Here is a 26,749-nt window from a genome sequence, read left to right as displayed (position 1 = left end):
GGGACTTACAGCAGAGCATACCTCTCTTCCTAAAAGTATCCACCGCCATTGTTGCAACCCCTATTACTAGTCTGTTCAACCTCTCTTTCGTATCGTCTGAGATTCCTAAAGATTGGAAAGCTGCCGTGGTCATCCCCCTCTTCAAAGGGGGAGACACTCTAGACCCAAACTGCTACAGACCTGTATCCATCCTGCCTTTCTAAAGTCTTTGAAAGCCAAGTTAACAAACAGATCACCGACCATTTCGAATCCCACTGCACCTTCTCCGCTATGCAATCTGGTATCCGAGCTGGTCACGGGTGCACCTCAGCCACGCTCAAGGTCCTAAACGATATCATAACCACCATCGACAAAAGACAGTACTGTGCAGCCGTCTTCATCGACCTGGCCAGGGCTTTCGACTCTGTCAATCACCGTATTCTTATCGGCAGACTCAACAGCCTTGGTTTCTCTAATGACTACACTCCTTCCGTGGCCTCCAACTGCTCTTAAATGCTAGTAAAACGAAATGCATGCTCTTCAACCGATCGCTGCCCACACTCGCCCGCCCGACTAGCATCACTACTCTGGACGGTTCTGAATATGTGGACAACTATAAATACCTAGGTGTCTGGCGAGACTCCTTCCAGACTCACATTAAGCATCTCCAATCCAAAGTTAAATCTAGAATCGGCTTCCTATTTCGCAACAAAGCCTCCTTCACTCATGCTGCCAAACATACCCTCGTAAAACTGACTATCCTACCGATCCTCGACTTCGGTGATGTCATTTACAAAATAGCCTCCAACACTTTACTCAGCAAATTGGATGCAGTCTATCACAGTGCCATCCGTTTCGTCACCAAAGCCCCATATACTACCCACCACTGCAACCTGTATGCTCTCGTTGGCTGGTCCTTGCTACATATTCGTCGCCAAACCCACTGGCTCCAGGTCATCTATAAGTCTTTGCGAGGTAAAGCTCCGCCCTATCTCAGCTCACTGGTCACCATAGCAACACCCACCCGTAGCACGCGTTCCAGCAGGTATATTTCACTGGTCATCCCCAAAGCCAACATCTCCTTTGGCCGCCTTTCAGTTCTCTGCTGCCAATGACAGGAACGAATTGCAAAAATCACTGAAGTTGGAGACTTACATCTCCCTCACTAACTTTAAGCGTCAGCTGTCAGAGCAGCTTACCGATCGCTTCCGTTGTACACAGCCCATCTGTAAATAGCCCATCCAACCAACTACCTACCTCATCCCCATATTTGTTTGTTTTTCTGCTCTTTTGCACACCAGCATTTCTACCTGCACATCCTCATCTGCACATATATATCACTCCAGTGTAAATAGCTAAATTGTAATTACTTTGCCACTCTTGGTCTATTTATTGCCTTACCTCCTTACTTCATTTGCACACACTATATACATATTTTTCTATTGTGTTATTGACTGTACGTTTGTTTATCCCATGTGTAACTCTGTGTTGTTGTGTTTGTCGCACTGGTTTGTTTTATCTTGGCCAGGTCGCAGTTGTAAATGAGAACTTGTTCTCAACTGGCCTACCTGGTTAAAACTTCTTAAGGCTAGGGGGCAGTATTTTGACATCCAGATGAAAAGCGTTCCCAAAGTAAACTGCTGTTACTCAGGCCCAGAAGCTAGGATAAGCATATAATTGGTAGATTTGGATAGAAAACACTCTAAAGTTTCTAAAACTGTTAAAATAATGTATGTGAGTATAACAGAACTGATTTTTTTTTTTTTAGGTCATAGGATTTCCCAACGTTTTCTATGGAAAGCCCTATTTATGAGGAACCAGGTTGCAGTTCCTATGGCTTCCACTAGATGTCAACAGTCTTTAGAAATTGTTCGATGTTTTTCTTTTGAGAAATTAAGAAGTAGGGCTATTCATTCCATGTGTCACTCTGAAGGTCATTCCTATTTTGGTGTGCGTGAACAGGAACGCGCTTCACATTATTTTTATCCGGTATTAGAAACAGTTTATTCCGTCTTAAATTAGTTTGATTATTTACATTTTAGGATACCTGAGGTTGAATGTTGTTTGAAATGTTTGGACCAAGTTTACAGGTAACTTATTAGATACTTTGTAATCATGTTGGAACTGGTGTATTTCTGAATCAAACGCGCCAAATAAATGGACATTTTGGGGATATAAAGAAGGAATTTATCGAACAAAACGACCATTTATTGTGTCACTGAGACATTTGGGATTGCAAAAAGAAGAAGATCTTCAAAGGTAAGGCATTTATTATTTGGCTATTTCTGACTTTTGTGTCGCACCTGCCTGGTTGAATTTTTTTTTTCATGTGTTTGTATGCGGGGCGCTGTCCTCAGATAATCGCATGGTCTGCTTTCGCCATAAAGCCTTTTTGAAATCTGACAAAGTGGCTGGATTAACAACAAGTTAAGCTTATTTTGATGTATCACACATATATTGTCATAAATGTTGAATATTGATATTTCTGTAGTTTGAATTTGGGGTGCTGCCATTTCACTGGATGTTGTCAAATCAATCCCGCTAAAGGGATTGGCGCGTGAAGGGATCCATAAGAGGTTTTAAATAAAAGTGAAATATATATTTTTAAATAGGGACTTATAGAGGGAGGGAGCAGAGGGAGTTATAGCAGAGCAGAGGGAGTTATAGCAGAGCAGAGGGAGTTATAGCAGAGCAGAGGGAGTTATAGCAGAGCAGAGTGAGTTATAGCAGAGCAGAGTGAGTTATAGCAGAGCAGAGGGAGTTATAGCAGCGCAGAGCAGAGGGAGTTATAGCAGAGCAGAGTGAGTTATATCAGAGCAGAGGGAGTTATAGCAGAGCAGAGTGAGTTATATCAGAGCAGAGGGAGTTATAGCAGAGCAGAGTGAGTTATAGCAGAGCAAAGGGAGTTATAGCAGAGCAGAGGGGTTATATCAGAGCAGAGGGAGTTATAGCAGAGCAAAGGGAGTTATAGCAGAGCAGAGGGAGTTATAGCAGCGCAGAGCAGAGGGAGTTATAGCAGAGCAGAGGGAGTTATATCAGAGCAGAGGGAGTTATAGCAGAGCAGAGTGAGTTATAGCAGAGCAAAGGGAGTTATAGCAGAGCAAAGGGAGTTATAGCAGAGCAGAGGGAGTTATAGCAGAGAAGAGGGAGTTATAGCAGAGCAGAGGGGGTTATATCAGAGCAGAGGGAGTTATAGCAGAGCAGAGGGAGTTATAGCAGCGCAGAGCAGAGGGAGTTATAGCAGCGCAGAGCAGAGGGAGTTATAGCAGAGCAGAGGGAGTTATAGCAGAGCAGAGCAGAGGGAGTTATAGCAGAGCAGAGGGAGTTATAGCAGAGCAGAGGGAGTTATAGCAGAGCAGAGGGAGTTATAGCAGAGGATGATTCAATGCCGCGACGGGGGCCTCACCCTGGAAAAGGTCAGACACCCATTTGTTCTCATTTAAGCTCTGGACGTCTGGCCTGTCCCCCACTCCTCCCCTCCCTCCTAGAGAGAGTGATGGAGAGTCCTACCCCTCCCCTCCAGAGAGAGCGATGGAGAGTCCCACTGATCTGAGAACTGTGGAGTGTGGAGTCCTTGTCCTACGGGACCATCACTGTGCTGTGTGAGGATTGTGATGTGACTTTAGTTGAGGTCCTGTGGTATAGATCCATTTCCCGGCCGTGTCATGTTGTGCGCCCAGTACGGAATTCGATTTTTTGTTGTTGTTGACCTAGCCGTGGATATGATCACATCCAACTTCAAATGCAGCTCATGCAAATTAACAAAACACATAATCAGACGGTTATATCTATAACATCGCAGATGTCATCAGACGATTGGTTACCTAGGAAGCTAGCGAAGCCAGCGAGGCAAGGTAAAATATCTGAAATAGAGCTTTGTAAAGCCAGGAGAATAATATACTTGTAGAACATAGTTATAGCAGTCTGCTATGTTTTCATGGTCATCACTCACTGTTAAGTTTGTCACGGTCCCAACATCAGCGTTAACTGTCTGCTACAGAGCTGTTTGATGTCGAGATGTCGAGACGTTCCAGTAATGCGAACGTGACGTTTGATGGTTAACAGAGAAGGAGCACGTGACCCTCTGATCTAGAGACTTACGGCTGGGTCCGTGGATCTTGACCGGCGCGTTGCTGACCAGCGAATGGGAGCACTGCTGACAGACACACTTCTTCCCACAGAAGGTCACCCTGTCTCCGATAGGGAAAGGCTTTCTGAAAAACAAGACAAGCCAAACGAAGACATCAGACATGTATTCTGCTCAACCCGAAGCCTCACAGTAGACACATTAATACTGTATGTATACTCTGTGTAATGGTGGCTAACGTTATTTTACACAACTGCACATTTTGTGTTTTGTAATTTTGGATAAAGTATAAACGTGGTAAAATGCCCAAAATTAATTCCTCCGGAAATCCTCCAGTAGGTTTATATAATTTACATGTGGCGCCATATTTAAACATGTCACAAAGTCAATCAGTGACAGTGGAATCTAACTATGGAGTCAGAGAAGAGAGAACTACAGCAGTACTGTTCTATACAGCCATTCTGGAAACGTTCTCTAACGTATCGCTAGCTAACTACCCCATTCTGAGACTAAAGATGATTTGTTGTGATTGACATGGTTATTTATACAAGCAATGGGATTCTATTATGTTTAGACAACGTTTCTGAAAAACCTTTTGAGCCGGGGGCACTTCGTTTGGTCAAGGAGGGCAATGTGAGTCTCCTTAGTAGCACATGAGAGAGTGAAATGACATCAGAGGCCTGGCCTCTATTCTACTCACATTAATACCGATTAGAGTGCAACTCTCCATGCAGACGCACGCACGCGCACGCACGCACGCACGCACGCACGCACGCACGCACGCACGCACGCACACACAGTGCCTTCGGAAAGTATTCAGACCCCTTAACTTTCACCACATTTTCAAATCAAATCGTATTTGTCACATGTGCCGAATACAACAGGTGTGAAATGCTTACTTACAAACCCTTAACCAACAATGCAGTTTTAAGAAAATACCCCCCCCAAAAAGTAAGAAATAAGAATAACAAATACTTAAAGAGCAGCAGTAAATAACAATAGCGGGGCTATATACAGGGGGTACCGGTACAGAGTCAATGTGCGGGGGCACCGGTGTCGAGGTAATTGTGTTAATATGTACATGTAGGTAGAGTGACTATGCATAGATAATAACAGAGAGTAGCAGCAGCGTTCCAGAGGGGCGGGGGGGAGCAATGCAAATAGTCTGGGATGCCATTTGATTAGGTGTTCAGTCTTATGGCTTGAGGGTAGAAGCAGTATAGAAGCCTCTTGGACCTAGACAAGTCGCTCCAGTACCGTTTGCCGTGCGGTAGTAGAGAGAACAGTCTATGACTAGGGTGGCTGGAGTCTTTGACAATTTTTCGGGCCTTCCTCTGACACCGCCTGGTATAGAGGTCCTGGATGGCAGGAAGCTTGGCCCCAGTGATGTACTGGGCCGTTCACACTACCCTATGTAGTGCCTGCAGTCAGAGGCCGAGCAGTTGCCATACCAGGCAGTGATGCGACCTGTCAGGATGCTCTCGATGGTGCACCTGTAGAACCTTTTGAGAATCTGAGGACCCATGCCAAATCTTTTCAGTCTCCTGAGGGAGAATAGGTTTTGTCGTGCCCGCTTCACGACTGTCATGGTGTGCTTGGACCATGGTAGTTAGTTTGTTGGTGATGTGGACACCAAGGAACTTGAGGCTCTCAACCTGCTCCACTGCAGGCCCGTCGATGAGAATGGGGGTGTGCTCGGTCCTCTTTTTCCTGTAGTCCACAATCATCTCCTTTGTCTTGATCACGTTGAGGGAGAGGTTGTTGTCCTGGCACCACACGGCCAGGTCTCTGACCTCCTCCCTATAGGCTGTCTCGTTGTTGTCGGTGATCAGACCTACCACTGTTGTGTCATCGTCAAATTTAATGATGGTGTTGGAGTCGTGCCTGGCCGTGCAGTCGTGAGTGAACAGGGAGTACAGGAGGGGGCTGAGCACGCACCCATGAGGGGCCCCTGTGTTGAGGATTAGCGTGGCGGATGTGTTGTTACCTACTCTTACCATCTGGGGGCAGCCCTCAGGAAGTCCAGGATCCAGTTGCAGAGGGAGGTGTTTAGTCCCAGGATCCTTAGCTTATTGATGAGCTTTGAGGGATCTATGGTGTTGAACGCTGAGCTGTAGTCAATGAATAGCATTTTCACATAGGTGTTCCTTTTGTCCCGGTCGGAAAGGGCAGTGTGGGCAGTGCAATAGAGATTGCATCATCTGTGGATCTGTAGGGGCAGTATGTAAATTGGAGTGGGTCTAGAGTTTCTGGGATGATGGTGTTGATGTGAGCAATGACCAGCCTTTCAAAGCACTTCATGGCTACCGACGTGAGTGCTACAGGTCGTTAGTCATTTAGGCAGGTTACCTTAGTGTTCTTGGGCACAAGCACTATGGTGGTCTGCTTAAAACATGTTGGTATTACATACTTGGACAGGGAGAGGTTGAAAATGTCAGTGAAGACACTTGCTAGTTGGTCATTGCATGCTCGCAGTACATGTCCTGGTAATCTGTCTGGCCCTGCGGCCTTGTGAATGTTGACTGTTTTGCCTGCGGCTATGGAACCCTGACCTGTTCACCGGATGTGCTACCTGTCCTAGACCTGCTGTTTTCAACTCTCTAGAGACAGCAGGAGTGGTAGAGATACTCTGAATGATTGGCTATGAAAAGCCAACTGACATTTACTCCTGAGATGCTGACCTGTTGCACCCTCGACAACTACTGTGATTATTATTATTTGACCCTGCTGGTCATCTATGAATATTTGAACATCTTGGCCATGTTCTGTTATAATCTCCACCCGGCACAGCCAGAAGAGGACTGGCCACCCCCATAGCCTGGTTCCTCTCTAGGTTTCTTCCTAGGTTCTGGCATTTCTAGGGAGTTTTTCCTAGCCACTGTGCTTCTACACCTGCATTGCTTGCTGTTTGGGGTTTTAGGCTAGGTTTCTCTACAGCACTTTGAGATATCAGCTGATGTAAGAAGGGCTTTATAAATAAAACACATTTATTGATCTAGTCACTGCTGCTTCCTGCTTTAATTTTAGCTTGTAAGCAGGAATCAGGAGGATAGAATTATGGTCAGATTTGTCAAATGGAGGGTGAGGGAGAGCTTTGTATGCATCTCTGTGTGTGAAGTATAGGTGGTCCAGAGTTCTTTTCCCTCTGGTTGCACATTTAACATGCTGATAGAAATATGGGTGAGCGTTTTTTTGTTCGCTTATGGCGGAATACAACTCATTCAATGCTGTCTTAGTGCCAGTGTAGTGTAAAACAGCTACAAATAATACAGATAAAAACTATCTCGGTAGGTAGTGTGGTCTACAGCTTATCATGAGAAACTCTACCTCAGGCGAGCAATAGCTCGAGACTTCCTTAGATATCTTGCACCAGCTGTTATTTACAAAAATACATAGACCACTGCCCCTTGTCTTTCCAGACACCGCTGTTCTATCCTGCCGGTCCATCGTATAACCAGCCACCTGTACGTTGATATTGTCGCCATGACTCCGTGAAGCATAAGACGTTACAGTTTTTAATATCCCGTTGGTAGTTTAATCTTCCCAGTAACTCGTCCATTTTATTGTCCAAAGATTGCATGTTTGCTAGCAGAATTTAGGAAAGTTGGGGTTTATTCGATTGCCTCCGACTTCTCAGCAGGCAGCCCGCTCTCCGGCCTCTCTTTCTCCGGCCTCTCTTTCTCCGGTCTCTCTTTCTACGCCTCTTCTTCACGCAGATCACTGGGGTCGGGGCCTGTTCCCGAGGGAGCCGTATATCCTCCGCATCGGGCTCGTCAGAGTCATGAAAGAAGAAAAAGGATTCTGCTAGTCCGTAGTGAGTAATCACAGTCCTGATGTCTAGAAGTGCTTTTCGGTCATAAGAGACGGTAGCGGCAACATTATGTACAAAAATAGTTTAAAAAATAATTTACAAACAACGCAGATAAACGAACCAAAAAATAACAACAGTTCACAACCTCTGCTCTGCATTACACACACACACACACACACACACACACACACACACACACACACACACACACACACACACACACACACACACACACACACACACACACACACACACACACACACACACACACACACACACACACACACACACACACACACACACTGGTGGCACTGTGGGTTTCAGTGGTAATATCCAGTGACAGGAAGGGAGGCTCACAGACATGATGGGCCTGTGGACAGATACTGTATCCAGCTACATAGCAAGCAGGCAGACAGGCAGGCAGGGGGATATCTGCTTGGCCACAGCAGCTTAACTGGGCCAGCAGGGGTGATCTTCATGCTGAATATTGAAACCAACATATCGGCTGTGTCACAAATGGCAACCTATTCCCTACATAGTGCACTACTTGTGACCAGGACCCTTAGGCCCATTTGGGATATGGACACAGATGCTGTTTAAAAAAAAAATATATATATATATTTAACCTTTATTTAACTAGGCATGTCAGTTAAGAACAAATTCTTATTTACAATGCTTGGCCTACACCGGCCAAGCGCTAACGGCGCTGGCCCAATTGCGCGCCGACCCTATAGGACTCCCAATCACGGCCGGTTGTGATACAGCCGGGAATCAAACCAGGGTCTGTAGTGACGCCTCTAGCACTTAGATGCAGTTCCTTAGACCGCTGCGCCACTCGGGAGCCTGTGCTAAAGAGGAGGCAGTGTGTTATGAACAATAGATAGTAGTGTTAAACATTCTTCTGTCAGCAACACAGCATAGCCCTGCATATTGAGGTTTGGGAGAAGTCGGGGTGATCTGTGGTGGATGAGGAGTGTTTTAAGTGTGCTGACTAGTGACTGCCGGAACAGAATGTCTGCTCCTCTCCCACCATCAGAAGCTATGAGTCAGCATCTCTAGCAGGACAGGCAGCGATGGCAGGACCATCTGCGGTAAAGATTTATGGCCCTTAAACCTGGACGACTCAGTACCAGCAGTCAATATAATATATTGCTTCCCCAGATAACTGATTGGGGTAGATTCTCTATCACTTTGCAGATCACTGTCAAGCATCTTCCCAAATTACATCTCATAAGAGACATAACTCCATACTCCGTCAGGTCAGCATATTATTATGTATTAGAATACTGTGAACTATAAATTGCAAACAGTGGAAAATACATTAATTAACATACACATCTGTGCATAATGGGATATAAGCACGGTCATGTAAGCAGTAGCGCTATCAGCCTATCAATGCCCTCGGTGGAGAGGTTACTGTGGGTCAGACTCTAAACCCAGTCCAGCCCTCGTGCCACCTGCTAGAAGGAATAGAAGGAACTGGTCTCATGATGTTCTCAAGAAACAGACCAGTATAGAAGGAACTGTTCTCATGATGTTCTCAAGAAACAGATCAGTATTGAAGGAACTGTTCTCATGATGTTCTCAAGAAACAGACCAGTATAGAAGGAACTGTTCTCATGATGTTCTCAAGAAACAGACCAGTATAGAAGGAACTGTTCTCATGATGTTCTCAAGAAACAGACCAGTATAGAAGGAACTGGTCTCATGATGTTCTCAAGAAACATATCAGTATTGAAGGAACTGTTCTCATGATGTTCTCAAGAAACAGATCAGTATAGAAGGAACTGTTCTCATGATGTTCTCAAGAAACAGACCAGTATAGAAGGAACTGGTCTCAAGATGTTCTCAAGAAACAGACCAGTATAGAAGGAACTGCTCTCATGGCACCCTTAAAATAGCCCCACCTCTACTGCACCACCACACTGACAAACTGAAACTCTTCAATCACTCTCTAAAGACTCTTAAACAGTGACAGTAAACCACCCAATCAGACGGAGGGCTTTCGACATTGTAATTCCTCAGAGCGCCTACTGGTAACTGCCAAAATAAAGGAAACATCAACATAAAGAGTCTTAATAGGGCATTGTGCCACCACCAACCAGAACAGCTTCAGTGCACTTTGGATTCAAGTGTCTGGAACTCTATTGGAGGGCTGCGACACCGTTCTTCCACGAGAAATTCCATCATTTGGTGTTTGGTTGATGGTGGTGAAAAAACGCTGTCTCAGGCGCCGCTCCTGAATCTCCCTGTAAGTGTTCAATTGGTTTGAGATCTGGTGACTGAGACGGCCGTGGCATATGGTTTACATCGTTATCTTGCTCATTCATTCATTCAGTGACCACTCGTGCCCTGTGGATGGTGGCATAGCCATCCTATGGGGGCATAGCCATCCTATGGGGGAATAGCCATCCTATGGGGGCATAGCCATCCTATGGGGGAATAGCCATCCTATGGGGGAATAGCCATCCTATGGGGGCATAGCCATCCTATGGGGGCATAGCCATCCTATGGGGAAATAGCCATCCTATGGGGGAATAGCCATCCTATGGGAGAATAGCCATCCTATGGGGGCATAGCCATCCTATGGGGGCATAGCCATCCTATGGGGGAATAGCCATCCTATGGGAGAATAGCCATCCTATGGGGGAATAGCCATCCTATGGGGGCATAGCCATCCTATGGGGGCATAGCCATCCTATGGGGGAATAGCCATCCTATGGGGGAATAGCCATCCTATGGGGGAATAGCCATGGTAGCCAAAATAATGGCCTGCGCAACATTTTTATACATGACCCTAAGCATGATGGGATGATAATTGCTTAATTACCTCAGGAACCACACCTGTGTGGAAGCGCCTGCTTTCAATGTACTTTGTATCCCTCCTTTACTCAAGTGTTTCCATTGTTTTGCCAGTTACCTGTAGATTCCCAACATGACCAGTAGAAACAGGAAGCTGCATGTCCTTTTCCCTTCTCTCAAGACAACTTCCCTCCTCACTGAACTGTTCCTTCTCTTGGAAGATATGATGAAACATCTGATCATTTGATCTGATGATCATTTCTTTGTTCTCTGAATATACCTGCATTCTCGTCTTGATGAATTTAATTCAACACTGATTAAATACCTACCTGCCTCCCAATAAAACAAATCATTCACTATTTGTTGCCTCCATGGCCAAGTCAATAATTCAATCGAACGTATATATACATCCCAACGTTGTCCTCTCAGTCGTGTGCTTTTATCATGGCACTTACACTGAGCAATGTGCATTAACTGGCCAGTGATGATCAATGTAGTGGATATGTGTGTGTGTGCGTGTGTAGTGTGTGTGTGTGTGTGTGTGGCCCCGCAGAACCTACCTGCACATGCTGCAGACAAAACACTTGGGGTGGTAGGTACGCCCCAGCGCAGAGACCACCTCCCCTGTGATGAAGTCTTCACAGCTGTCACACTTGGTGCCATAGAGGCGCTGGTAGTCCTCTGTACAGATGTACTCTCCTCCCTTCTGGAAGAAGCCTGAACGGGCCAGGTCACAGCCACACACTGGAGACACACAGAGACACACAGGTGAGATATTAACGTCGCTGGTCTAGAGTTAGTGAAGAAAAGAGTAGAACAGACGTGAGATATTAACGTCGCTGGTCTAGAGTTAGTGAAGAAAAGAGTAGAACAGACGTGAGATATTAACGTCGCTGGTCTAGAGTTAGTGAAGAAAAGAGTAGAACAGACGTGAGATATTAACGTCGCTGGTCTAGAGTTAGTGAAGAAAAGAGTAGAACAGACGTGAGACATTAACGTCGCTGGTCTAGAGTTAGTGAAGAAAAGAGTAGAACAGACGTGAGACATTAACGTCGCTGGTCTAGAGTTAGTGAAGAAAAGAGTAGAACAGACGTGAGATATTAACGTCGCTGGTCTAGAGTTAGTGAAGAAAAGAGTAGAACAGACGTGAGATATTAACGTCGCTGGTCTAGAGTTAGTGAAGAAAAGAGTAGAACAGACGTGAGATATTAACGTCGCTGGTCTAGAGTTAATGAAGAAAAGAGTAGAACAGGTGCTTAATCAGGCTGTATATATATATATACACACAATAGAGTATATATATGTATATACTGTATATATACACAATAGAGGAAAAGGGAACAACAACAATGTAATGTAACCGGTAATCAAAAGCATGGTCTCAACAGTACAGAGCAATATGGGCTAATAGCCTCTGTTGGAAATAGCATGAACACACAACATGCTTGAACAAGCAGTGTTCCTCAGGCAGGGGTTTTATGGGTCAGACAGTGTCTTGAAGTGTTTGATTAGGGCTTGAGTGAACTGTGAGGGGCCCTGTCACATTTCAACCATGACATGTCATCTCTTTGGTAAACATGGGCAGTGTGTGTGTGTGAGTGTGTGTGTGTGTCACTACGGTACATTATATAAGCCTGGCCTGTATGACCCATGACCCCTATAAAGTCAAAGGTTAAATACTATAACCCATACATGAGGATTTTGAAAAGTGGATATATATCATGTGTGCTCCCGCTCCTGATCCCCGGGATCGTCCCTTTGGTCGGCGTCCTGCGGCTGGAGCCGAACCCGCCGGGGAGGGGGTACCGTCACGTATGCTCTCTCCAAGGCGCTCTAGGTCACCAGGCTGCTCGTTATGGCGCACACCTGTCACCATTGTTACGCACACCTGCGCGTCATCAGACTCACCTAGACATCACTTCCCTGATTACCTTCCCTATATATATATATTTAATTCCCTTTGGTTCCTTCCCCAGGCGTTATTGTTTCTGTTCCTGTGTCATGTCTGAGTGCTGTTTAGTGTTTCTTGCTTTGGATTATGTTTATTTTATTAAAACTCTCCCTCCATGAACTCTTAGCGCACATCGTTACAATATAATGATCACAGCCACACTGTATAATCACATTAACCCAACTGTGGACATGTAGATGCCCATTAACAGTGCTATTGCTGTAACTCAAACCACAGTGTGCATGTAAAAAAAAAAAAAAGACGCTAACTGGCTTTAGATCCAGCTGAGTGTGACAGTACCTGAGGCAAAGTGTTTAGTAGCCTAGCTTGGTAGAAAGCACCTCACTGCCGCTGACAGAGAATTACCATTATGAGACATGGACAGAGATACATACATGCTATCTCTACAAATGGCTAAAAGCCTTACAAACCTATTGCTGAATGAACGGCATGATCATTTTGAATAAAGCAATCAAAGGAGACAGATATTCTATTCTAGTAGGTTTTGATCATTCCCTTAATAGTCCACAAGTGACGTAGAGAGAGTCAGAGCATGAGTAGAGTCAGAGTAAGAATAGAGTATGAGTATGAGTAGAGTCTGCGTATGAGTAGAGTCAGAGTATGAGTAGAGTCAGAGTAAGAATAGAGTATGAGTATGAGTAGAGTCAGCGAATGAGTAGAGTCAGAGTATGAGTAGAGTCAGAGTATGAGTAGAGTATGAGTAGAGTCAGCGTATGAGTAGAGTCAGAGTATGAGTAGAGTATGAGTAGAGTCAGAGTATGAATAGTCAGACTGGTAGTGTCGTCAGACACCATAATGAGTGCTGCTCAGTGTTGCTCCAGTGTCTGTAGGTAGTGGTCGTGCAGAGGGCTTGACTGAGACTCTGAGGAGGAACAGGAACAATCGCAGGTACAGCACCCCCAACCCCCACCAACCCCCACCAACCCCCAACCCCCCACCTGCCCCTCAGGAGGAGTGAAACATGATTCTGTTCGCTGCTCGCTCCAATAACACCGGCTGGCAACAACACTCTGCAGCATGGACAAGACACACACATCCACCTGGGGCGCCTCGCTACACATGCTGCCAGTCAGGGAGACAGCCACAGTGTGTGTGGGTGAGATCAGGGAAGAGCAATTTAACCACACTGGCCTCATTTTAACTTCAACACATTATTTGTATGATTCATGGGTACCACTTCTCCCACCCACATCGGGGACATTTGAATGAAGCAATAAAGCACTAAATAGCACAGCTGGTGTTATTTCTACCAACCATGAAAACAAATGAATCAATTAAATGAAAATGAATCAATTACATGAAAATGAATCAAATGAAAATGAATCAATTAAATCTTAAGAAAGGGATATGTGAGCTAAAACAATAGATGATTTTGCAGAACTGAGATTCTGTTCACCATCACCTATTCCCTTCCCCCCTCAGTGGAGACATCTAGAACAGGGTTTGTCAAACACTAGCACTACACAGCTGATTCAAATCATCAACGTTGGCTAATTGTGTAGTCCTAGAGCAAAAAACTAAACGTGCACCCAGGTGGGAGCCCCAGGACCCAGTTTGGGAAACCCTGATCTGGACCATAGAAAATACAAGCATACAGTAGCCAACATCTAGAGACTATCAACAGCACTACAGTTAGTTACACCATTCCTCTAGTTCTACGAACACACTGACTCCTCTTTGTCTCACTGATCAACCTCACTGATCAAAGAGCCTGAGCCCCAGCCAGCGAAACAAATCACTGCCCATTCATGACCAGAGAAAAAGCCTTTGAAAGGCTAGCGGTGACATCTGCACACCCTACAGTTTATTCTCTCTATCTGGCCCAATGAATAATTAAGTTACTCCATAAATCAATCAAAATAAAGACCCCACTGGCTGCTGCTACTGCTGCTAGTGTCTCCACACCAAACTGATGCCAGGTCAGCCAGGAGAAGACCAGATGGGGGTGGAGGAGGAAGATGGGAGAGAGATTGTATTTATCAACAGCCAACAGACACAATTCAAATTTTCACACTGCAGGACAGGCCTGACCTCTCCTCTCCTCTCCTCTCCTCTCCTCTCCTCTCCTCTCCTCTCCTCTCCTCTCCTCTCCTCTCCTCTCCTCTCCTCTCCTCTCCTCTCCTCCCTTGGTAATGGCATGGCACACAATTAGTCTTTATGGCCTTCTCAGTGGTCCCAGAGATGGGTAGTTGTATGTATATGAAACTCATTATTGAGTATTCTGAGTATTTTGTGATTTGAATTACACTGGGCTGAACTACACTCCAAATAATTTTGTATTTTCAAAAAACTGTAATTTGTATTTTCAAAATACTTTCCTTTTCTATTTATTTTTTTATAGCGGTTCACATTTTTGTATCAGAAGTCTGATAGCACTATGGTGTGATAAAAGTGTCTGCTAAATTAAATAAATATGAATGAATATGTAAAAATGAACAATTGCAAAGCATGCTGAGTATTATTCTAATGAGCTCCACCCTGCAGAAATGCAGCGCTATAGGCAGACAAGCTCCCCTCACCTGGACCAGATAAGGAATGGTTGCCACCCCCCTGCATCCTCTGGGAGGAGAGAGATTTTTCTAGAAAGACACAAACTCTCCAACCCAAAAAGGCCTGTGGTGTTAATAGTATCCTCAATGAAATGATGAAATATACAGACCACAAATTCCAATTGGCTATACTTAAACTCTTTAACATCATCCTTAGCTCTGCACACCCTAATTGACAAACAAACAAACAAACCAAAACAAAGGCACAGTCTTCTCATGCTTTGTTAATTTCAAAAAATCTTTTGACTCAATTTGACATGAGGGTCTGCCTTACAAATTGATGGAAAGTGGTGTTGGGGGAAAAACATACGACATTATAAAATCCATGTACACAAACAGTGTTTGGTTAAAATGTGCATTTTCTTTAAAAAAATATATATATATTTTAATTGTATTATTTCACTTTTGTTTATTATCTACTTCACTTGCTTTGGCAATGTTAACATATGTTTCCCAAGCCAATAAAGCGCCTTGAATTGTGAGAGAGAGAGAGCGAGAGTGAGAGCGAGAGAGAGAGAGAGCTGTTTAGCCTGGACTGGGACTCTAGCCCACACCTTGCCTGGGCATCCATTCCACAGCAAGGAAATGGCCTGTCAACAAAGCACTGATCACACCAGAGGAGGAAGTTAGGCAGTGAGGACGGAAACTGGTTGTTTGATAGTTACCGGCAGAAACTAGAAATGATGCCATGGTAACAATATGAACTCGGAGCTAGCATGCAGATTTACATCTAAGAAGAAGATGTCATAGTTGACTTGGCCTGCCGTTACGTGGATTGGGTATCTGTATGCATGGATTGGGTATCTGTATGCATGGATTGGGTATCTGTATGCATGGATTGGGTATCTGTATGCATGCACACAGAGTAAAGAAAATACAATCACATAAGGATTGTATTACACATTGTAACAAACATCTGAAGAGGCCAACACTGAAATGACAGTGAGTAAATCTGTGTATGTGTCTCTGATTGCGCGTGCGGATGCTAGGGATGTGCGTGTTCGAGTCCATACAATTTCCCTCTGTTTAATGCTGCACGTGTCACGCCCTGACCTTAGTTATCTATGTTTCCTGTATTATTTTGGTCAGGTCAGGGTGTGACGAGAGTGGGTATGTGTGTTTTTGTATTGTCTAGGGTAAGTCGAGGCATATTGTAGGTCTATGGTGGCCTGAATTGGTTCCCAATCAGAGGCAGCTGTTTATCGTTGTCTCTGATTGGGGATCCTATTTAGGTTGCCATTTTCCCTTTTGGTTTCGTGGGTTCTTGTCTATGTGTAGTTGCCTGTCAGCACTCGTTTTATATAGCTTCACGTTCGTTTTGTTCAGTGTTCGTTCAGTGTTCGTTCTTCATTAATAGAAGAATGTATGCATATCACGCTGCATCTTGGTCTCCTCATTACAACGAACATGACAGCACGTGTCACACTTAATGTGTTTCATGGCTCCAGTCCTGTTCCCTCTTCATGGCCCTTACTCTGACTGGCTCTCTCAGCAGAGGGCTGGCCTGACTCCGAATGTTTAATTAAAATGCCCATAAGAAGGGTACTCTACAGCCATGGCTCTCCTAAGGCCTTACATCAGACAACAGATAACAGATAGCCAAGGGGGAATCTAATAGTGATCCAGGAGCAGGTATTTCTACGGTATAGGAGCTGCTTCCTGACTACTGTAGCCGAGGGGGAATCTAATACTGATCCAGGAGCAGTTATTTCTATGGTATAGGAGCTGCTTCCTGACTACTGTAGCTCCAGATATGAGCTGTTACTGTGCTCGAGGCCTGCAAGTACAGGCTAGATACAAACGGATCAATAGAGTTTCATTAGTGACACTGTGAAAACACTCAGACGGAATGATTAACACAATACCACAGGGGAAAGAGGGAAAGGTGGAGAGAGGGAGAGAAAGATGGATAGGTAGAGAGAGGGTGAGAGAGAGATGTGGAGGGAGAGAGAGAGAGGTGGAGAGAGGGACAGAGAGGGAAAGGTGGAGCGAGGGAGAGGGAGGGAGAGGTGGAGAAAGAGAGAGAGAGAGATATAAAAAGGGAGGGAGAAAGAGAGAGAGAGAGAGGCTCTGTAGGCTCACAGAGCCTACAGAGCCCACAGAGCCAACATAGCCCACAGAGCCAACAGAGCCCCAGGACAGCAACTCAATTAAACCCAACCAAATCATGAGAAAACAAAAATATTATTACTTGACACATTGGAAATAATTAACAAAAAAAACGGAGCAAACTAGAATGCTATTTGGCCCTAAACAGAGAGTACACAGTGGCAGAATACCTGACCACTGTGACTGACCCAAACTTAAAGAAAGCTTTGACTATGTACAGACTCAGTGAGCATAGCCTTGCTATTGAGAGAAGCCACCGTAGGCAGACCTGGCTCTCAAGAGAAGACAGGCTATGTGCACACTGCCCACAAAATGAGGTGGAAACTGAGCTGCACTTCCTAACCTCCTGCCAAATGTATGACCATATTAGAGACACATATTTCCCTCAGATTACACAGATCCACAAAGAATTAGAAAACAAATCCAATTGATAAACTCCCATATCTATTGGGTGAAATACCACAGTGTGTCATCACAGCAGCAAGATTTGTGACCTGTTGCCACAAGAAAAGGGCAACCAGTGAAGAACAAACACCATTGTAAATAAAAACCCATATTTATGTTTATTTATTTTTACTTTTGTACTTTAACTATTTGCGTATCGTTACAACACTGTATATATACATAATATGACATTTGAAATGTCGTTATTCTTTTGGAACTTGTGTGAATGTAATGTTTACTGTTAACTTTTTGTCTACTTCACTTGCTTTGGCAATGTAAACATATGTTTCCCATGCCAATAAAGCCCTTTGAATTAAATTGATAGAGGACAGAGGAAGGGGGGAGGGGAGAGGAAAGAGAGAGATCTAGGGGTCTACATTTATATTTGTGTTGATGATGAAAATCATCTGTCATCTAGTCAGCCTAGGAGAGTAGTCTGTCATCTAGTCAGCCTAGGAGAGTAGTCTGTCATCTAGTCAGCCTAGGAGAGTAGTCTGTCATCTAGTCAGCCTAGGAGAGTAGTCAGTCATCTAGTCAGCCTAGGAGAGTAGGCAGTCATCTAGTCAGCCTAGGAGAGTAGTCAGTCATCTAGTCAGCCTAGGAGAGTAGTCTGTCATCTAGTCAGCCTAGGAGAGTAGTCTGTCATCTAGTCAGCCTAGGAGAGTAGTCTGTCATCTAGTCAGCCTAGGAGAGTAGTCAGTCATCTAGTCAGCCTAGGAGAGTAGTCAGTCATCTAGTCAGCCTAGGAGAGTAGTCAGTCATCTAGTCAGCCTAGGAGAGTAGGCAGTCATCTAGTCAGCCTAGGAGAGTAGTCTGTCATCTAGTCAGCCTAGGAGAGTAGGCAGTCATCTAGTCAGCCTAGGAGAGTAGGCAGTCATCTAGTCAGCCTAGGAGAGTAGTCTGTCATCTAGTCAGCCTAGGAGAGTAGTCTGTCATCTAGTCAGCCTAGGAGAGTAGTCTGTCATCTAGTCAGCCTAGGAGAGTAGTCTGTCATCTAGTCAGCCTAGGAGAGTAGTCTGTCATCTAGTCAGCCTAGGAGAGTAGGCAGTCATCTAGTCAGCCTAGGAGAGTAGTCAGTCATCTAGTCAGCCTAGGAGAGTAGTCAGTCATCTAGTCAGCCTAGGAGAGTAGTCAGTCATCTAGTCAGCCTAGGAGAGTAGTCTGTCATCTAGTCAGCCTAGGAGAGTAGTCAGTCATCTAGTCAGCCTAGGAGAGTAGGCAGTCATCTAGTCAGCCTAGGAGAGTAGTCAGTCATCTAGTCAGCCTAGGAGAGTAGTCTGTCATCTAGTCAGCCTAGGAGAGTAGTCAGTCATCTAGTCAGCCTAGGAGAGTAGGCAGTCATCTAGTCAGCCTAGGAGAGTAGTCAGTCATCTAGTCAGCCTAGGAGAGTAGGCAGTCATCTAGTCAGCCTAGGAGAGTAGTCTGTCATCTAGTCAGCCTAGGAGAGTAGGCAGTCATCTAGTCAGCCTAGGAGAGTAGTCAGTCATCTAGTCAGCCTAGGAGAGTAGTCAGTCATCTAGTCAGCCTAGGAGAGTAGTCAGTCATCTAGTCAGCCTAGGAGAGTAGTCAGTCATCTAGTCAGCCTAGGAGAGTAGGCAGTCATCTAGTCAGCCTAGGAGAGTAGGCAGTCATCTAGTCAGCCTAGGAGAGTAGTCAGTCATCTAGTCAGCCTAGGAGAGTAGTCAGTCATCTAGTCAGCCTAGGAGAGTAGGCAGTCATCTAGTCAGCCTAGGAGAGTAGGCAGTCATCTAGTCAGCCTAGGAGAGTAGGCAGTCATCTAGTCAGCCTAGGAGAGTAGTCAGTCATCTAGTCAGCCTAGGAGAGTAGGCAGTCATCTAGTCAGCCTAGGAGAGTAGTCAGTCATCTAGTCAGCCTAGGAGAGTAGTCTGTCATCTAGTCAGCCTAGGAGAGTAGGCAGTCATCTAGTCAGCCTAGGAGAGTAGTCAGTCATCTAGTCAGCCTAGGAGAGTAGGCAGTCATCTAGTCAGCCTAGGAGAGTAGGCAGTCATCTAGTCAGCCTAGGAGAGTAGTCAGTCATCTAGTCAGCCTAGGAGAGTAGGCAGTCATCTAGTCAGCCTAGGAGAGTAGGCAGTCATCTAGTCAGCCTAGGAGAGTAGTCTGTCATCTAGTCAGCCTAGGAGAGTAGTCTGTCATCTAGTCAGCCTAGGAGAGTAGTCTGTCATCTAGTCAGCCTAGGAGAGTAGTCTGTCATCTAGTCAGCCTAGGAGAGTAGGCAGTCATCTAGTCAGCCTAGGAGAGTAGGCAGTCATCTAGTCAGCCTAGGAGAGTAGTCAGTCATCTAGTCAGCCTAGGAGAGTAGTCTGTCATCTAGTCAGCCTAGGAGAGTAGTCTGTCATCTAGTCAGCCTAGGAGAGTAGGCAGTCATCTAGTCAGCCTAGGAGAGTAGTCTGTCATCTAGTCAGCCTAGGAGAGTAGTCTGTCATCTAGTCAGCCTAGGAGAGTAGGCAGTCATCTAGTCAGCCTAGGAGAGTAGTCTGTCATCTAGTCAGCCTAGGAGAGTAGTCTGTCATCTAGTCAGCCTAGGAGAGTAGGCAGTCATCTAGTCAGCCTAGGAGAGTAGTCTGTCATCTAGTCAGCCTAGGAGAGTAGTCTGTCATCTAGTCAGCCTAGGAGAGTAGTCTGTCATCTAGTCAGCCTAGGAGAGTAGGCAGTCATCTAGTCAGCCTAGGAGAGTAGTCTGTCATCTAGTCAGCCTAGGAGAGTAGTCTGTCATCTAGTCAGCCTAGGAGAGTAGGCAGTCATCTAGTCAGCCTAGGAGAGTAGTCTGTCATCTAGTCAGCCTAGGAGAGTAGTCAGTCATCTAGTCAGCCTAGGAGAGTAGTCTGTCATCTAGTCAGCCTAGGAGAGTAGTCAGTCATCTAGTCAGCCTAGGAGAGTAGGCAGTCATCTAGTCAGCCTAGGAGAGTAGGCAGTCATCTAGTCAGCCTAGGAGAGTAGGCAGTCATCTAGTCAGCCTAGGAGAGTAGGCAGTCATCTAGTCAGCCTAGGAGAGTAGTCTGTCATCTAGTCAGCCTAGGAGAGTAGGCAGTCATCTAGTCAGCCTAGGAGAGTAGGCAGTCATCTAGTCAGCCTAGGAGAGTAGTCTGTCATCTAGTCAGCCTAGGAGAGTAGTCTGTCATCTAGTCAGCCTAGGAGAGTAGGCAGTCATCTAGTCAGCCTAGGAGAGTAGGCAGTCATCTAGTCAGCCTAGGAGAGTAGTCTGTCATCTAGTCAGCCTAGGAGAGCAGCTACAGACTAGTGGTGGTGTTCTGGGTTCAGTGCATTTTACATGTACACCCTTTAGCAGATGCTCTTATCTACAGCCCCTTACAGTAGTATCTACAGTCCCTTACAGTAGTATCTACAGTCCCTTACAGTAGTATCTACAGCCCTTTACAGTAGTATCTACAGCCCCTTACAGTAGTATCTACAGTCCCTTACAGTAGTATCTACAACCCTTTACAGTAGTATCTACAGCCCCTTACAGTAGTATTTACAGTCCCTTACAGTAGTATCTACAGTCCCTTACAGTAGTATCTACAGCCCCTTACAGTAGTATCTACAGTCCCTTACAGGTGTATCTACAGCCCTTTACAGTAGTATCTACAATCCCTTACAGTAGTATCTACAGCCCCTTACAGTAGTATCTACAATCCCTTACAATAGTATCTACAGCCCTTTACAGTAGTATCTACAGTCCCTTACAGTAGTATCTACAGTCCCTTTACAGTAGTATCTACAGCCCTTTACAGTAGTATCTACAGCCCCTTACAGTAGTATCTACAGTCCCTTACAGTAGTATCTACAGTCCCTTACAGTAGTATCTACAGCCCCTTACAGTAGTATCTACAGCCCTTTACAGTAGTATCTACAGCCCCTTTACAGTAGTATCTACAGCCCTTTACAGTAGTATCTACAGCCCTTTACAGTAGTATCTACAGTCCCTTACAGTAGTATCTACAGCCCTTTACAGTAGTATCTACAGTCCCTTACAGTAGTATCTACAGTCCCTTACAGTAGTATCTACAGTCCCTTACAGTAGTATCTACAGCCCCTTTACAGTAGTATCTACAGTCCCTTACAGTAGTATCTACAGCCCTTTACAGTAGTATCTACAGCCCTTTACAGTAGTATCTACAGTCCCTTACAGTAGTATATACAGCCCCTTACAGTAGTATCTACAGCCCTTTACAGTAGTATCTACAATCCCTTACAGTAGTATCTACAGCCCTTTACAGTAGTATCTACAGTCCCTTACAGTAGTATCTACAGTCCCTTACAGTAGTATCTACAGTCCCTTACAGTAGTATCTACAGCCCCTTTACAGTAGTATCTACAGTCCCTTACAGTAGTATCTACAGCCCTTTACAGTAGTATCTACAGCCCTTTACAGTAGTATCTACAGTCCCTTACAGTAGTATATACAGCCATTTACAGTAGTATCTACAGCCCCTTACAGTAGTATCTACAGCCCCTTACAGTAGTATCTACAGCCCTTTACAGTAGTATCTACAGCCCGTTACAGTAGTATCTACAGCCCCTTACAGTAGTATCTACAGTCCCTTACAGTAGTATCTACAGTCCCTTACAGGTGTATCTACAGCCCCTTACAGTAGTATCTACAGCCCTTTACAGGTGTATCTACAGCCCTTTACAGTAGTATCTACAGCCCTTTACAGTAGTATCTACAGTCCCTTACAGTAGTGTCTACAGTCCCTTACTGTAGTATCTACAGTCCCTTACAGTAGTATCTACAGTCCCTTACAGTAGTATCTACAGCCCCTTTACAGTAGTATCTACAGTCCCTTACAGTAGTATCTACAGTCCCTTACAGTAGTATCTACAGCCCCTTTACAGTAGTATCTACAGCCCGTTACAGTAGTATCTACAGCCACTTACAGTAGTATCTACAGTCCCTTACAGTAGTATCTACAGCCCCTTACAGTAGTATCTACAGTCCCTTTACAGTAGTATCTACAACTCTTTACAGTAGTATCTACAGCCCCTTACAGTAGTATCTACAGTCCCTTACAGGTGTATCTACAGCCCCTTTACAGTAGTATCTACAGTCCCTTACAGTAGTATCTACAGCCCCTTACAGTAGTATCTACAGTCCCTTACAGTAGTATCTACAGCCCCGTACAGTAGTATCTACAGTCCCTTACAGTATTATCTACAGTCCCTTACAGTAGTATCTACAGCCCCTTACAGTAGTATCTACAGCCCTTTACAGTAGTATCTACAGCCCCTTTACAGTAGTATCTACAGCCCTTTACAGTAGTATCTACAGCCCTTTACAGTAGTATCTACAGTCCCTTACAGTAGTATCTACAGCCCTTTACAGTAGTATCTACAGTCCCTTACAGTAGTATCTACAGTTCCTTACAGTAGTATCTACAGTCCCTTACAGTAGTATCTACAGCCCCTTTACAGTAGTATCTACAGTCCCTTACAGTAGTATCTACAGCCCTTTACAGTAGTATCTACAGCCCTTTACAGTAGTATCTACAGTCCCTTACAGTAGTATCTACAGCCCTTTACAGTAGTATCTACAGCCCCTTACAGTAGTATCTACAGCCCCTTACAGTAGTATCTACAGCCCTTTACAGTAGTATCTACAGCCCGTTACAGTAGTATCTACAGCCCCTTACAGTAGTATCTACAGTCCCTTACAGTAGTATCTACAGTCCCTTACAGGTGTATCTACAGCCCCTTACAGTAGTATCTACAGCCCCTTACAGTAGTATCTACAGCCCCTTACAGTAGTATCTACAGCCCTTTACAGGTGTATCTACAGCCCTTTACAGTAGTATCTACAGCCCCTTACAGTAGTATCTACAGCCCCTTACAGTAGTATCTACAGCCCTTTACAGGTGTATCTACAGCCCTTTACAGTAGTATCTACAGCCCTTTACAGTAGTATCTAAAGCCCTTTACAGTAGTATCTACAGCCCCTTACAGTAGTATCTACAGTCCCTTACAGGTGTATCTACAGCCCCTTACAGTAGTATCTACAGTCCCTTACAGTAGTGTCTACAGTCCCTTACTGTAGTATCTACAGTCCCTTACAGTAGTATCTACAGTCCCTTACAGTAGTATCTACAGCCCCTTTACAGTAGTATCTACAGTCCCTTACAGTAGTATCTACAGTCCCTTACAGTAGTATCTACAGTCCCTTACAGTAGTATCTACAGCCCCTTACAGTAGTATCTACAGTCCCTTACAGTAGTATCTACAGCCCCTTACAGTAGTATCTACAACTCTTTACAGTAGTATCTACAGTCCCTTACAGTTGTATCTACAGCCCCTTTACAGTAGTATCTACAGTCCCTTACAGTAGTGTCTACAGCCCCTTACAGTAGTATCTACAGTCCCTTACAGTAGTATCTACAGCCCCTTACAGTAGTATCTACAACTCTTTACAGTAGTATCTACAGTCCCTTACAGTTGTATCTACAGCCCCTTTACAGTAGTATCTACAGTCCCTTACAGTAGTGTCTACTGTCCCTTACTGTAGTATCTACAGTCCCTTTACAGTAGTATCTACAGCCCTTTACAGTAGTATCTACAGCCCCTTACAGTAGTATCTACAGCTCTTTACAGTAGTATCTACAGTCCCTTACAGTAGTATCTACAGCCCTTTACAATAGTATCTACAGTCCCTTACAGTAGTATCTACAGCCCCTTACAGTAGTATCTACAGCCCCTTTACAGTAGTATCTACAGTCCCTTACAGTAGTATCTACAGCCCTTTACAGTAGTATCTACAGCCCCGTACAGTAGTATCTACAGCCCTTTACAGTAGTATCTACAGCCCCGTACAGTAGTATCTACAGCCCTTTACAGTAGTATCTACAGCCCCTTACAGTAGTATCTACAGCCCTTTACAGTAGTATCTACAGCCCTTTACACTAGTATCTACAGTCCCGTACAGTAGTGAGTGCATTTATGTTCACAATTATTTTAGTACTGGTCCCTCGTGGGAATCAAACACATAAAAGCATTGCAAGCGCCACGGACTACCAACTGAGCTACACAGAATCCAGTACAGGTCTATAGGCACTCTCTCTCCTCCGCATTATTCCTCTCCTGTCGCCGCCCAGCCGTGACTGAAATGCCAGCCTGACCTTTCCCCATTTAAGCGTAACAAAAGCCATTGGGTGTGTGAGTGCCATGCCGCCTGCCATGGCTAATTTAGTTCCCCCTGCCTCCGCTCCTCCGCTGCCTCCGCTCCTCCGCTCCCTGACGTCTGATAATCCCTTTGATCTGTGTTTGACTCAGGATGTTGTAGAAGTATGTGGGAAACCAAACCAGTCAGCACTGAGGGAGGGAGGGAGGGAGGGAGGGAGGGAGGGAGGGAGGGAGGGAGGGAGGGAGGGACAGAGGGACAGAGGGACAGACAGACAGACAGACAGACAGACAGACAGACAGACAGACAGACAGACAGACAGACAGACAGACAGACAGACAGACAGACAGAAGGGAGACAGAGAGAGGGAGGGAGGGAGGGAGGGAGGGAGGGAGGGACAGGGACAGACAGACAGACAGACAGACAGACAGACAGACAGACAGACAGACAGACAGACAGACAGAGAGGGAGACAGACAGACAGACAGAGAGGGAGAGAGGGAGAGAGGGAGAGTGTTGGTACAGGAAGACTTTGTGGAGCACCACTTTCATCTACAGGAAATTCTATTGCAGAGAACAACCTTAAAAAATGTTCAATATACCAGTAAAATAGATAGTGGGTGGGTAATGAAAAACACATTGAATGGTATCTTTTCAAGAAGTCAGCATAAATCTAGTTTTACCTTCAATCTACAGCACATCAATAGATGACTGGATAAATCAATCACATGAAGTTGTCTGGCCAATATCCGCATACAGGTGAGTTGACCCTTCCTTAGACAATGGGCTGTATAATCCTAAAAACTCAGTTCCCAGAGTGGTTCTAAACCTGTTCGAAACTCATTTTATTTTATTTAACCCTTCTTTTACCAGGTAAGTTGACTGAGAACACATTCTCATTTACAGCAACGACCTGGGGAATAGTTACAGTGGAGAGGAGGGGAGAGGAATGAGCCAGTTGGAAGCTGGGGATGATTAGTGGGCCGTGATGGTATGAGGGCATTTATCCAGGACACCGGGGTTAACACCCCTACTCTTACGATAAGTGCCATTGGATCTTTAGTGACCACAGAGAGTCAGGACACCCGTTTAACATCCCATCTGAAAGACGGCACTTCGACATTAGAATCTTTATTTTGACCAGAGGAAAGAGTCCCTCCTACTGGCCTTCCAACACTCCTTCCAGCAGCATCTGGTCTTCCATCCAGGGACCAATCAGGACACAGACTAACTCAGGTTCTAAACCTGTTCTAAACCCAGACTAACTCAGGTTCTAAACCTGTTCTAAACCCAGACTAACTCTGGTTCTAAACCTGTTCTAAACCCAGACTAACTCTGGTTCTAAATCCAGACTAACTCAGGTTCTAAACCTGTTCTAAACCCAGACTAACTCAGGTTCTAAACCTGTTCTAAACCCAGACTAACTCAGGTTCTAAACCTGTTCTAAACCCAGACTAACTCAGGTCCTAAACCTGTTCTAAATTCAGACAGACTCAGGTGCTGAGCCTTCGAACATGAGCTTCAGCAGCGGAGCACCAGCAGAGAAAGGTAAGTGCTGTTGATATACCCCTCATGTCTGAACAAGAGGCACTGTGGCTCTACCACCTGGGCTCCTGTAAGGCCACGCGTCGGCCTGTAGTGTCCAGTGTAACAGACACTTTACAAGCCCCTGGAGATGTACTGTATACTCCGCAGGATCTGTTTTAACAGCTATCACCAGAAGAAGAACAAAAGCTACGTGTCTGTGTCACTGTGAGATGGGAAGAGACTGCCAGAGAGCTGAGAGTTGCCTTTATAGTCCTGATCAGCTTTCGTCTATTTGTGAGGAAAATGCCTGATTGTCAGATGAGGCTGTGAATGATGTAAGC

The 26,749-nt window shown here is 45.1% G+C and overlaps 1 protein-coding gene across 5 annotated transcripts in view; it reads right to left on the bottom strand.

The window, feature by feature from the left end:
* Positions 1 to 26,749, bottom strand: part of LOC139537820 (actin-binding LIM protein 3-like) — a 124,686-nt gene that overhangs the window by 47,128 nt on the left and 50,809 nt on the right. For all 5 annotated transcript variants that reach the window (XM_071339637.1, XM_071339636.1, XM_071339639.1 and 2 more), the window contains exons 3-4: positions 11,240 to 11,423; positions 4,081 to 4,193 (exon numbers count right to left, since the gene is read on the bottom strand). In XM_071339637.1, coding sequence (XP_071195738.1) covers positions 4,081 to 4,193; positions 11,240 to 11,423 — 297 coding nt within the window. The remainder of the gene's footprint in view (positions 1 to 4,080; positions 4,194 to 11,239; positions 11,424 to 26,749) is intronic.

The sequence above is a fragment of the Salvelinus alpinus genome, chromosome 13, assembly GCF_045679555.1.
Source record: "Salvelinus alpinus chromosome 13, SLU_Salpinus.1, whole genome shotgun sequence".
Taxonomy (NCBI): domain Eukaryota; kingdom Metazoa; phylum Chordata; class Actinopteri; order Salmoniformes; family Salmonidae; genus Salvelinus; species Salvelinus alpinus.
This window is presented reverse-complemented; position numbering and strand designations above follow the sequence as displayed.